The sequence below is a fragment of the Ctenopharyngodon idella genome, chromosome 18, assembly GCF_019924925.1.
Source record: "Ctenopharyngodon idella isolate HZGC_01 chromosome 18, HZGC01, whole genome shotgun sequence".
Lineage (NCBI taxonomy): Eukaryota > Metazoa > Chordata > Actinopteri > Cypriniformes > Xenocyprididae > Ctenopharyngodon > Ctenopharyngodon idella.
The window spans coordinates 7,330,701-7,344,987 of record NC_067237.1 but is presented as its reverse complement, the minus strand read 5'-3'; the positions used below and the strand labels follow the sequence as shown (position 1 = coordinate 7,344,987).

At 39.3% G+C, this 14,287-nt stretch overlaps 1 protein-coding gene across 1 annotated transcript in view; it reads left to right on the top strand.

Annotated features, from left to right (window-relative positions):
- LOC127500184 (NACHT, LRR and PYD domains-containing protein 12-like) overlaps positions 1-14,287 on the top strand; it is a 35,569-nt gene that overhangs the window by 11,193 nt on the left and 10,089 nt on the right. Inside the window, exons 4-8 of the mRNA XM_051871139.1 lie at positions 1,439-1,612; positions 1,703-1,876; positions 1,966-2,139; positions 2,229-2,402; positions 4,878-4,924. Of these exons, the coding sequence (XP_051727099.1) occupies positions 1,439-1,612; positions 1,703-1,876; positions 1,966-2,139; positions 2,229-2,402; positions 4,878-4,924 (743 nt within the window). The remainder of the gene's footprint in view (positions 1-1,438; positions 1,613-1,702; positions 1,877-1,965; positions 2,140-2,228; positions 2,403-4,877; positions 4,925-14,287) is intronic.

The window sequence follows — 14,287 nt, the reverse complement described above, 5'->3', positions numbered from 1 at the left end:
CTGACCCGGCTCTGTGATTTTACGTGGCCTACCACTTCGTGGCTGAGTTTAAATAAACTGGAAAAACACAGTTATTTTACAGGTTTCCCCTGAATTACAATCAAACAACTTCACTGTAAAAGCAACAGAACATTAAACACTGCAAAAAAAAAATGGTCAATGACTGCCAGCTATGGCTGCCAAACAAAAAAAATGTAAAATTAAAGTAAAATATCCTAATTTACATAAAGTGCAAATAACTTTAACAGAAATTTTCCTTAACCCTTTAAGACCTATGGGAGCGTCGGCACTCCCATTTGCATGTCTTTGTTTAAGAGCCGATATAAACTGAAACTAAATAGGTAACACAATAATTGTTTTTGCATACAAAATCAGAGACTTTACACATTCAGATCAAGCCTCCAACATGCTCCTGTTGCATTGTTTTCACCCTCCAATGAGTCTGAGTAATATGCGTTTATTACTCAGTAAATGGCAAGTAAATGGCACATCATTATTTAAAGTAGATTCTCACGATTAAAATGAACCATAATCAACATAATCTATTGCGACGTTCACGAGATATTACTCACGGAGTTATGTAGCATACTTGGCTAAAAACATGTCTCTCATCTTTCCGGGATGCAATGTGTATCCAGTGTTCCCGGATACACATCCATGCATCCATGCACGTTTTCCAACGTGGAATAACACAAAATAGGTATCATTTTAAAGCTTAGAAACTTTTTAATGCATCTAAACATTTTGATAAACTGAGAAGTACCTCTAAATCGCAGTGTACCGCCTGTGGGTGCCATCTAGCTGCAAAAAAAAAAATTAATCACAAAATTGGTGTCATTTGAAAGCTTTGAGTCGGAACTTTACAATGCATATAGCCAATTCAATAAACTCCTAAGTAGTGCTGAGTTATTTGTTGATAAATAGAAAAAAATATTTTCATAATTTATTTAACTAAAAACAAATATGTAGATGTCACGTGGAATTTTTGCTCATAACTTCATGAAACATGCATAGATGGCAGATTGAAAATGGCAGATTCTCACAATTAAAATGAGCCTAAAATCAACATAATCCATTGCGCTGATCATGAGATATTCCTCGTGGAGGAACAATTTTAAAAATGCCCATTAGGGTAACAAAAAGGCAACCTTGGTTCCAAATGCTGTAACTTTTAATTACTTTATGCCATCACCACAAGATGCATAATGTAGGAGAGCTTCACCAAAAAAAAATTTTTCTCCGATCTTATTTCCTTCCTAAGTTATTGCATGTCAAATAAGAAAGATATGAACAATTATAATAAAAATGTCACTCAGAAAAATTATCTTAAAGGGTTAAAGGTTTTACAGAAAAACAGTTATTTTACAGGTGACAGGTGGCTGGGATATTTTATAATGTGACAGATAATCTAATTTTCACTGTTGATGTGTGTTTGTAGGTTGTCTGACTGTATGTTGACAGAAGAAGGCTGTGGTTATGTGTCTGTAGCTTTGAGTTCAAGCCCTTCACACCTGAGAGAGTTGGTTCTGAGCTACAATTACCTGCAGGATTCAGGAGTGAAACTGCTCTCTTATGGACTGAAGAGTCCAAACTGTCAATTGGAGATACTGAGGTGTTTAAGAACATATAAGGGATAATTTACAGCCAACCTGTTTTAATGTTGATGTGTGTTTGTAGATGATCTGACTGTGTGTGTCTGTAGGTTGTCAGGCTGTATGGTGACAGAGGAAGGGTGTGGTTATGTGTCTTCAGTTCTGATTTCAAGCCCCTCACACCTGAGAGAGCTGGACTTAAGTAACAATGACCTGCAGGATTCAGGAGTGAATCTACTCTCTAATGGACTGAAGAGTCCAAACTGTCAGCTGGAGATACTGAGGTATTATGAACATATAAGAGATGGTGTACAGCCAAACTGTCTTAATGTTGATGTGTGTTTGTAGATGATCTGACTGTTTGTGTCTGTAGGTTGTCTGGCTGTATGGTGACAGAGGAAGGTTGTGGTTTTGTGTCTTCAGCCCTTAGTTCAAACCCCTCACACCTGAGAGAGTTGGTTCTGAGCTACAATGAGCTGCAGGATTTGGGAGTAAAGCTACTCTCTAATGGACTGAAGAGTCCAAACTGTCAGCTGGAGATACTGAGGTATTATGAATATATAAGAGATAGTGTACAGCCAAACTGTCTTAATGTTGATGTGTGTTTGTAGATTATCTGATTGTGTGTGTCTGTAGGTTGTCTGGCTGTATGGTGACAGAGGAAGGCTGTGGTTATGTGTCTTCAGCTCTGAGTTCAAACCCCTCACACCTGAGAGAGCTGGATCTGAGCTATAATCACCCAGGACAATCAGGAGCCCAGCTGCTCAATGACAAGCTGAAGGATCCAAACTGCTCACTGCAGATACTTAAGTACATGAAACACCAATACTGACATACTGTACAGTGTATAGGGGTAAAATCTGACAACTTTTGGGGGACATCTGGGAACATTCCCAAAGGAATATTCCAAAATTAATTCATGTATATGCACTGATTTGATTCTGATTTGAATTTTGATTTTTTTTTATTTACTTAATCTGAAATTAAAATGAATTTTAAAAAATAAATGAAATTAAATGATTAATTAACACACAAATGATTAGTTCAACCAAAAATGAGGGAAACATGTGCAGTGGTGTGTCAAAGTAAATTGCCTTTATACAAAAGCTGTCTCCTGGAATTGTTTAGCTTTTTTGGGTCTTGCTCCTGAAGTGACACTATTGCTTGTAAAAAATGTCAGATATATCAGATGATGCTGCAAAATATACGGTACGTACCTCGGTTTTGATGTCACGGTTCGGTACGGGTTTGGTACAGCAGGGTTAGAAAACAAAATTTTTCCTCTTTTTTTAATTAAAGGTGCCATAGAATTGAAAATTGAATTTACCTTGGCATAGTTGAATACTAAGAGTTCTGTACATGGAAATGACATACCATGAGCCTCAAACACCATTGTTTCCTCCTTCATATGTAAATCTCATGCGAGAAAACCAAAATTTGCATATACCAGCCCATGTTCAAGGCAAGCCAGTATTAACGTCGTGGAGCTGCACAACCGAATCATCAGAAGATATGTAGGTATTGTGAAGCAAACAAGCAAGGACAATAGGGAAAATAGCAGATGGATCTATAATAACTGTTCATGATCCATGATATCATGATATATTTAGTGATATTTGTAAATTGTCTTTCTAAATGTTTCGTTAGGATGTTGCTAATGTACTGTTAAGTGTGGTTAAAGTTACCATTGTTTCTTACTGTATTCACGGAAACCAAAACCATGTCATTATTTTCATTTTTAACCCAAAAAAGCATGTAGTCTGTATAATTCATAAACACATCTTCATTCTTATTGAGTTTCTCCAACCATTAGCCGTGCAGCACACTATCAAACTCATTCAGAATCGAATTTTAGCAAACATCCACAAAATACATGCCATACTTACGTGATCTGATATGCTGCATCACAAACAATTTGTAAAGATCCATTTTGAGAGTTATATTAGCTGTGTGAACTTCTGTATTATTTATGCAATGTTTAATGGAGTCGCAAGCTTGGGGGCGGGGAGCACGAACATTTAAAGGTGTACACACACTAAATCAGCGCATTTTTAATCCCACCCCAAAATAGGCAGTTAAAACATGGTATAATAAAAAAATCACAGACACATTCTAGGGACACCTTAGACTTATATTACATCTTGTGAAATGGACATTCAATGGAACCTTTAAACAATGTTTTATTGAACAAACTGTGTCTCTGTATTTAAATTTATTCAATTATAATTAAAAATTTCTTAAGGATAAAAAAATCTATCTCTGCTAATACTGTAAACTATTAGGGAGCCCTTACTTGCACATTACTATAATAAAGGTTACAATTGACAACAGAGACCAAATTATTAAATTCAGCTGCTATTTATTTTTAGATATAATCATCAACACTCAAATAATAATAAAAAATGTATGTATTGTAAACATGTAAACCACACAAGGCCGGTTTTGCATTAACTTCTGTTTCTCCAATTCGTTGTTGAAATATAATCATTTACACAGTGGCTGTCATAACTTGTTTTCATGACAGATTTATTTAGGCCTTACATTAACTAACGGGTTAAGTAAAATATAATTAATATATCGGCTAATATAGTGTATATATTTAGTGAAACAGTTAATTTCTCTAGCGAACTAACAAGCTGTTGACACTGAATGGCTTTTCTGAGGTAAATGTAATACTAAGTGACATATTGTTTACAAACTTTTTTTATTGACATCTTTCCACGGTTGAAACACTGATGATACATTTCAGTAAGTTGCACTGTATCTTTCAACATACCTTCATGTTCATTCTGTAGTAGTGAAGAGGAAGATGATCACGTTCATTCGTGCTCCGCGCTGCCGTTTGAACTGAGGCGCTGATACAGCAATCTGTTACGCCACATCAAAACGGCATTTATTGTTTGAATTTCATGATAAAATGGACAGAATATGAAAGATGGCACTTTGTTTCTTATCGAAAGTAAGAGCAAAACACAGCTTATTGCGATTATTGGAGGTTAATGCAGGTTAAAAGTGGTTAGGCTAAAAAGCATTACCGTGCGCGCCCCCTTCTGAATTGGAGTGTGGATCGCCTGTGACTGACTATATTCGTCGTCTAACTGCATGAACTGAACCATGACATCCGTACCATGACAGTTCAGGACGAATACATGTACCGTTACACCCCTAGTAAATAATATTGTCTGTGATAGCTGTCCTGACATTAAACATGATTCAAATATGTGTATTTGTGTATAAGTTCATAATATGTGTATAAGTTCAAATATGTGTATTTGTGTGTTATAGTGTGGATCATGGAGGAGAGGTCAGGATGACAGCAGAACCACAGAGATGTAGGTTTAAACACGCACGTCTTCACAGCAGGGTCAGAAATTAACAGGAGCTTAAGGTTGGAGGGGGCAAATGAACAAAAATGCCCCCCAAATTCAAGATAAGGACACAAAAAATCCCCCTGCACAATTAAACTAAATCTATTTTGAATATCATGATTAAAGTGAAATGTGAAAATGAACACTGAGCTCATTCAGAGTTTAATCTATAATTAGATGGGTATTATTTTATATTTTTGATTATGATATCCCTGTGATTCTACAGAATGAAATCAATCTGTGATGTGACAACCAGAAAACACAAAGAATTTTAAAAACATTTTGTGCTCAAAACACTCTGAACTTCTATCTCATTCTGACAGACACAGACATCAAGAATCGGCATATGAATCTCAACAATGGTGACAAACAGAAGTTTCACGTTGCAATGTATGCTGGGTACCAGCATAGTAAAAAAAAATCATCCATGACTCCCAGCATGCATTGCGGCATGAATAAATAATAATAATAATAGTAATAGTAATACATTTTATTTGTTGGCACCTTTCAAGACACCCAAGGACACCTTACATAACAAAGTAGAGAAAAAAAAATTAATACAAGCCCACAATATAATCACAATACAATCAGGTTATAAAATAAAATAAACTAATAAACATTAAATTAAAATGAATATGGTGTGAATTATGTAGAGTATGATAATCTAAACAGATGTGTTTTAAGCAGTGATTTGAATTGGTGAAGAGAGTCCAGTTGACGGATGTGAGGAGGGAGAGAGTTCCAAAGACGTGGGGCAGAGCAGCTGAATGCTCTGGCCCCCATGGTACTGAGTCTGAATGTTGGTACAGTTAACATTGCGGGAATAGTCAATGCGAAAAGTGACCAATGCATGAATAAGGACCTTAGTATTATGTTGGGAAAGAGAGGGGCGGAGTCTGGAGATATTGCAGAGGTGAAAATAAGCAGTGCAAGTGATATTGCTGATGTGAGGGTCAAAAGAAAGTGCACTGTCCAGAATGACGATATGGAATAGGATAGGAATCGGAAAGCCATCAACTGAAATAGTGAAATGTTGGGTTTTGGAGAGTGTGACTTTTGAACCGACAAGGAGAACCTCACTTTTATTTTCATTGAGTTTGAGATGATTGAATGACATCCAGTTACTAATAGTTTGTAGACAGGAGGTAAGGGCAGAAGGGGGTAAAGAGTTGTTTGGTTTTGTTGAGATGTAAAGTTGGGTATCATCAGCATAACAATGAAAATTGATCCCATAATGACGGAAAATGTTGCCAAGGGGTAGTATGTAGATGATAAAAAGCACCATGACACCATGAGTAACTGTGCCAGATTTTGATGTGACATTTTTCCCTGAATGAAATGTTTTCTATTATGTAGATATGATCTGAACCAGACTAGTGCATTGTTGGTGATCCTGATGTCGGCAGGCATTCCAGAAGAAATGAGTGAGAGATGGTGTCAAAAGCTGCGGTAAGGTCAAGTAGGATCAGGATGGATAGAAGGCCATTGTCAGCTGCAAGTAGGAGATTGTTAGTGTTTTTTACCAGAGCTGATTCAGTGCTATGATTGTGATGAAAACCAGACTGAAAAGATTTGTAGAGGATATTGTTATGAAGGTGGTCTTGAAGTTGAGTTTCTATAGTCCGTTCCAAAAGTTTGGTCATGAGTGGGAGTTGGAAATGGGATAGTAGTTATTTGGATCGTTAGGATCCAAACCAAGTTTCGTAAGAGTCGGGGTGACAGAAGCAGTTTTGAGAGATATAGGGACAGTGGTAGTAAGTATGGAGGAATTAATTATTGATGTTATGATGGGTACAATAGAAGGGAGACAGGTTTTAACCAGGGCAGTAGGGATGGGATCAAGCAAACAGGAGGAATTTTTGGACTTAGTGATGAGTCTAGTGATTTCTTCAACAGATGGAGACTGAAAAGTCGATAGAGTGGAAGATGGTGGGTCCAATGTGGTAATCCAGGGTGTGCAGTTGTATGCAGAGGCTGACAAATTCAACTGGAATATTAGTAATTTTGGTACAAAAAAATTCAAAAAATGTATTACACTGAGCCCAACTAAAGCAAACACTGATCTCCATCATGGTAACACCAAACAAAACAATAACTCAACATCTAAACTTCTGTTAATTCTCAATAAGAACTTCTGTAGATGTATGACAGAAATAAAGCCAGTCTGGTTAGTAATAAGTAAAGCTGTTAATGCTATTTGTGGAGTTGTTTGAGCCTCTGCTGAGATCTTGAGAGATTTAATGTCTTCATTTATCTTCAGTTGATTTCATCTAAGGTTGTGGCTGGAAGTCAGTTCTTATGTGTCTGCTCATCTCATCTCTTCTCTTGTTCTTGTTGTTTCTTTTCCTTAAGTGATTCAGTTTGTTAACAGCAGGTGTTCATCACTAATGCTGTTATCTATCACTTAATTCTCTAATTAACTTCAACACTGCTTTAGTGTTACTCTAACACTCTGTAGTGTGGACACATTTAAGCATTCATTTAAAACTGAGGATTTTGCTGTGGGGTTAAAAAGGTTAAAGGTGTAAGATAAAAATAAAAGAGTGTAACATAATTAAACAGTAATAAACTGTAAATTAATTTACGACAACAAACTGTAGAAAAACAGTAATTTACTGGCAACCCTGCTGCCAGTAGATTACCATAAAATCAAGGAAAAACAGTAATATACTGTAAAACCTAACAGTCAAATTTTCTAAACAAAACAAGTTAATTTCACTGAAATATTAGTGAAAGTTAATAGAAAGAAAGTTCTATAAAGTCAATAACTGATAAGGAGAGTAAATATTAAAATGGAGTGTTTTGCACAAGATGATATAGGAGAGATCTGTTAGTTTAATTATTTCATTTTGGGGGTCACCATTGTGCTGAAGAGTAGAGTCTGTGCTTCAGTCAATGATGAGCTGAGAAACACTGATATTATGTTGCATGTTGCTTTATTTAAAGGCAGTAACTATGTAGTTGCTGATGCAGTGATGATTTCTTTGCTAAATACTTTAGTATATACAAGTGTGCTATTGTTAGCTAATGACGAACTGCAAAAATTTGACTTAAAACCATGTTTTTTGATTATTTCTCTATTACACATTGTGTTTGCAGTTTGTAGTTGTAGTTGTGTGCTTGTAGTTTTATATTAAGAAATATTTATTTTCTGTGGACTCAAATGAAATAAGTTCACAGTACTAACACTGTATACATACAGCTATTTTTTTAAACTAACTGTTTGAAGCAATCGGTTTTCCAATTGAAATGAGGTACCGTCCATTGTATTATTATGGTAACTTACTTTCATTTCATCCCGTCTTGACTACTGTAACGCCCTTTTCTTTGGTTTACCTGCTAGCTCTATTGCCAGACTGAAATATATTCAAAACTCTACTGCAAGAATACTCACACACACCAAGCATTATCTCTGTAATCTGCTTCTTACCTACACCCCGACCCGATCACTCCGGTCATCTGAATCTGGCCTTCTCTCAGTCCCTGGGTTTTGCCTCTCTTCTATGGGAGGCAGAGCATTTAGCGTTATTGCAACTCTGGATTTCCCTCCCCAGGTCACTCAGCTGTACTATTAATATTTCTGAATTCAAATCCCTACTCAAAACCCATTTGTTCTCTGAATGTTATCAGTTGTGTTCTGTTTTTCTCTGTCCATGATTATATGCTGCTGTGTCTTACCCTGTCTATGTAATGGCCCCTTTTACTGTTTTTGTACTATCCTTGTTTAATCTTCTATTATTGTCTGTCTTTATTACCCATTGTCTGTGATTATTACCTATTCTTCGTATCTCCTTTGTAAAGTGTCCTTGAGCAATGGAAAGGTGCTATATAAATAAAATGTATTATTATTATTATTATTATTATTACTATGGATTTTCCCCTTAATTATTTTTAAAAAAATGCTTAGTTTTTGGTTATTTTTATTGAAAAAAAAACAACAACCATAAATTAGTACAATAAAAAACTTGCATATATATATATCAAACTTTTATTAACAAAATGAATAAGACGGATGACATAAAATGCCCGCATTATAGACCTTATGTAGCCCTGCCCCTTTTCAGCGTTACGCTCGTTGTCTTTTGAACTGCTAATTTTAAAATCTTACTGGTCTACTGACATTTATTAAGACATCTGCTTTAAACATTACAATGCTTATGATAACTTTCATTAACTCTACAACAAGTAAATCCACTTAACCAGCTAATTATTCTTTGACAGCGATGCCATAGAAATGTACAGAGCTACCGCAAAACGAAAGTTCAAAGACAATTTTATAAAGATGGCGGCGCACTTGTTTCTCTGGCGCATAAGGTCTATAACAAATAAATAAAATATATTTGGAAATTCCCCTTTAAAATGAATGCTCAATTTGTGGTTCATTATTATTTGATTGAAAAGAACAATAACAATAAAACAAAGACAAACTCACTTATATTAAACAAATACATTTTTTTATTAACAAAAGTTATCTTGTGCTTTTGCCTCCACTATCGTCCTGTCAATCATCTCGCTGTCTCACTCTCGCAGCTATTACAGTTACAGTACAATTTAAATTTACCATCATCTGTACCCATCCTTAGTCGATTTGCAGTACAGTGTTTGCAATGACCACCCCTTTTCCAAAACTGAGCATATACTGTCTGAAAGAAAAGTCATGACTGCTGCGTATTTACACTTGACTGAACATTGGTCTGTGCTTCACCCACTCTGCGCTGTTTAGCGCAGCTTTACCACACAGATTTAACTCTGCACAGCTAAATAAATCAGAGGCTGGGTGCAGATTAATATTTAATATTTATGATATAAATATTTCTGTAACATATTTAAGTTGCACAGAATCTAGAACATGCCCTGTACAGTTTAAAAAGAGAGGTACTGCTATAGCAGCAGAGCCAGAGGACTATTATTTTGTTGAACAGGCCTGAGCAACAACTGATGAAGTCACAGGCTCAGATTTGCTTGACCAATCGGCAGAAAGGGGCGTCTCATTACCGCCCATATTTTGGAAGACAAATTTTGAAGTAATTTATCCGTTTTTTACCCGTGAACCAAAATTATTTCATTTCAAATTGGAAAACAAACTATCAAAATGTACACGGACCATACAGACAGAGCTCTTTTATTCGTGATCAACCTCATTTTATTGAGGGGTAAATTCAACAAGGCATTATTTTTTTAAGGAACAAAGGCTAAATAATTTGTTACAGTTGGTTTTTGTAATTGCTCTGGGTGAGAAGCAGCGCCATGTAGGCCTATACAGTATTATTACAAAGTATAATATGAAGTGTTTCTACCCTGAAACATTTAATTTCAAGAGAGACCTGGTGTAAGGACGCTGAGGCGGCATTAGAATCCATGTGCAGTGTTTAATGTATCCACAGCAAACAAATCCAAAACAGCAGGCAAATAATCGTAAACGTGAGGCAGGCAGAGGTACAAACACAATAAGGCAGTCCAAACCAGGCAACAGAACAGTGGGCAATCCAAAAGGCAGTAAACAGGTGAAACAGGCAATGATCATACACAATAAGGCAAATAATAGCAATGGGTAAACGCTCGGTAAGGCAGACAGGCTGGCAATACTTCGCAAAGTACAAGGAGCAAGGCCATGCTTAAATGTCCACCAAACAGGAAGTAACCAGTGAAGCAGAGGGAGCGGCATACAGTCAGTACTCGGGAGAGGGCTCCCTCTGCTGGCGTGGCGTTACAGAATCCCCCCCCTAGGAGCGACTCCTGGCGCTCTACGTGGACGTCCCCGTGGTCGCGGTGCTGGACGATCGGGTCTGGCTCGATGAAATTCCTCAATTAGTGATGGATCCAGAATGTCGTGAGCGGCTACCCATGATCTCTCTTCAGGTCCGTATCCCTCCCAGTCCACCAAGTATTGGAGCTGACCCCCTCTCCGTCTGGAGTCCAACAACTCCTTTACCGCATATGCCGGGGTTCCATCAATGTCCAGCGGTGGAGGTGGCTCTCGGTTCTCGACGTTGGGGTCAGCATCCGGGTGGACCGGTTTCAGGAGGGAAACATGGAAGGAGGGAGAGATGCGATAATTAACAGGAAGCTCCAACTCACAAGTGACCGCATTAATCTGTCTCAAGATCTTGAATGGGCCTACGTACCTTGGGCTGAGCTTCCTGCTGGGTAGCCGTAGCTTGAGGTCCCGTGTAGAGAGCCAGACCCTTTGTCCAGGTTGGTAGGGAGGATGTGGGCGACGTCGTCGGTTGGCTTGAATCTCCTGATTCCTGACAGCTCTTTGTAGACGTACGTGAGCGCTGTCCCACACCCTCTCGCTACGGCGAATCCAGTCATCGACTGCAGGTACAAGGGACGGTTCTCCAGACCACGGGAACATAGGGGGTTGGTATCCTAGGACACACTGGAATGGTGTAAGACCAGTGGATGAGTGCCTCAATGAGTTCTGTGCATACTCTGCCCATGGTAGAAACTCTGACCACCGATGCTGTTCACGCCCACAGTATGATCTGAGGTATCTGCCGATCTCTTGGTTCAGCCTTTCCACTTGTCCGTTGGATTCCGGATGGTAGCCTGAAGTTAGACTGACATTAATATCAAGTTGTTTGCAGAATGCTTTCCATACCTGAGACGTGAACTGGGTTCCTCGGTCAGAAACAATATCCTCGGGGATACCGTAAACCCTGAAGACGTGGTGGAACATCGCTTGAGCAGTTTCCATAGCTGTGGGAAGACCCTTTAAAGGAATGAGTCTGCAAGCTTTAGAGAAGCGGTCAATGATTACAAGGATCGTGGTAAACCCATTAGATAGGGGCAAGTCAGTGACAAAGTCTACTGAAAGGTGTGACCAAGGTCTTTGAGGGATGGGCAATGGTTGTAATAGACCAGATGGAAGTTCTTTGGGGGGTTTAGACTGTGCACACACTGAACATGACTTGACGTAATTTGTTATATCCTTAACCATAGATGGCCACCAGAAGGAATTTTGCGTGAGGTGTAGTGTACGTGAGATACCCGGATGCCCAGAGCAAAGTGACGTGTGGACCCATTGCATGACTCGAAGTCGAAGCCTAGAAGGAACATAATGTTTGTTAGCAGGACAGCCTTGTGGTGTGGGTTCATTGCTCTGTTCTCTTTGGATTTCATCCATCAGATCCCAAGTGATTGGTGCGATGATGATGGATGGCGGCAAGATGGATTCAGGTTGGTTCTCTGCCTGTGAATGATCATGTCTCCTGGAGAGAGCGTCAGCTTTGCTATTCTTACTACCAGGACGGTAGGTCACGGTGAACTGGAATCTGGTAAAGAACAAGGACCAACGAGCCTGGCGAGGATTTAATCTTTTTGCACTCTTTATGTACTCAAGGTTCTTGTGATCTGTGATTACCTGGAAGGGGTGAGTGGAGCCTTCCAACCAATGTCTCCATTCTTCGATGGCTGCCTTCATAGCTAGAAGCTCCTTGTTGCCAACATCGTAGTTTCGCTCAGCGTCCGTGAGTTTTCTAGAAAAGTAAGCACAGGGGAAAAGCTTGCCTGGTTGTCCGTGGCGTTGGGAGAGCACTGCACCTATTCCACAGTCGGATGCGTCAACTTCCAGGACGAATGGTAAATTGGGATTGGGATGCTTTAGGATTGGTGCAGTCGTAAAGCTGTGCTTGAGGTTGGCAAATGCTTGTGTAGCGTGATCTGTCCATTTCAACTTTGACGGTTTACCTTTCAGTAGGGATGTTAGTGGTGCTGCTGTGATGCTGTAGTTGCGTATAAAGCGTCGGTAGAAATTGGCAAACCCCAGAAAGCGCTGAAGCTCCTTGACTGTAGTGGGTTGGGGCCATTCAGTGACTGCCGTGATCTTGGAGTTGTCCATTTCCACACCTTGATGACTGACGTTGTACCCAAGGAAAGATGTACGTTGGACATGGAACTCACATTTTTCTGCCTTGACATAGAGTTGATTCTCTAACAGCCTGGTGAGTACAGTTCTGACATGACCCTTGTGTTCCTCCTCAGATTTTGAATAAATCAAGATGTCGTCTATGTAGGCCACAACATATTGGTTCAGAATGTCCTTGAAGATCTCGTTAATGAAGGACTGGAAGACCGCAGGTGCATTGGCTAGCCCATACGGCATGACCTGGTATTCATAGTGCCCCCTAGTGGTCAAAAATGCAGTCTTCCACTCGTCACCTTCCTTGATTCTAATGAGGTTATAAGCACTTCTAAGATCTAGCTTGGTGTATATTTTAGCTTCTCTGAGTTGTTCAAGTGCTGCAGGAACTAGTGGTAGAGGATAGCGAAACTTAACTGTGATATTGTTCAAACCTCGATAATCAATGCATGGACGAAGTCCTCAATCCTTCTTCTCGACGAAAAAGAAGCCTGCAGCTGCTGGGGAAGTGGATGTCAAGCTATTCTTCCATAGCTTGACTTTCTGGACGTGACAGAGGATATACTTTACTTTTCGGTGGTATGGCATTTGGTAGGAGATCTATGGCACAGTCCCATGGACGATGTGGTGGCAGTTGAGTGGCTCTGGTTTTGCTGAAGACTTCCTGAAGTTCTTGGTAGCATGATGGTATGGTGACCGGCTTACATTCTGGACTCTCTATGCTGGTGGTAAAACAAGACTTGGTAATGGTGTTACTCAGGCAATTAGAAAAACAGAATTGTGACCAATGTATGATCTCACCATGTTGCCAAGAGATGACTGGGTCGTGAACAGATAGCCATGGATATCCAAGGATGATTTCATGGCACGGAGAATCAAGGACGTAGAAGGTGATGGTTTCTTGGTGAAATAGTCCTACTTGCATTTTCATGGGCAGAGTTAGTTGAGTGATGCCATCTCCGATGGGTTTGTTGTTAACAGTGTTTACCTTGAGTGGAGGTTCACAGTGTTGGACGGGAATGTTGAATGTTGTAATGAGGTCCTGATGAATTAGGTTTAATGCTGAGCCAGAGTCAATCAGCGCTGTGAATTCAAAGGAGCCATTTTCAGCAGTAATCGTGACAGTAGTAGTGAGAGATTTGGCATTGGTAACAGAAATATTGTCCACACTTACTTGGCTGTTGTCAGCGTAGTTTCTCCGGGCTTTGAGAGGACAGACTGCGTTACGGTGGCCTGCATTACCGCAGTAGAAACATAGATTCTGAATCAATCGTCTTGACCTCTCATCAGTAGATAATCTCGTGACCCCTAGCTGCATGGGCTCAGGACTGGCATGATCATTGGCGTGGCTTGAGTCGGAAATCTGTGTAGTTTGCGAGGTATGCATGGGCTTTGTTGACTTGCTTTGAGGGCGATGAGTACGCATGAGATTGTCAATCTTGATGGCTAATGTGACATACTCA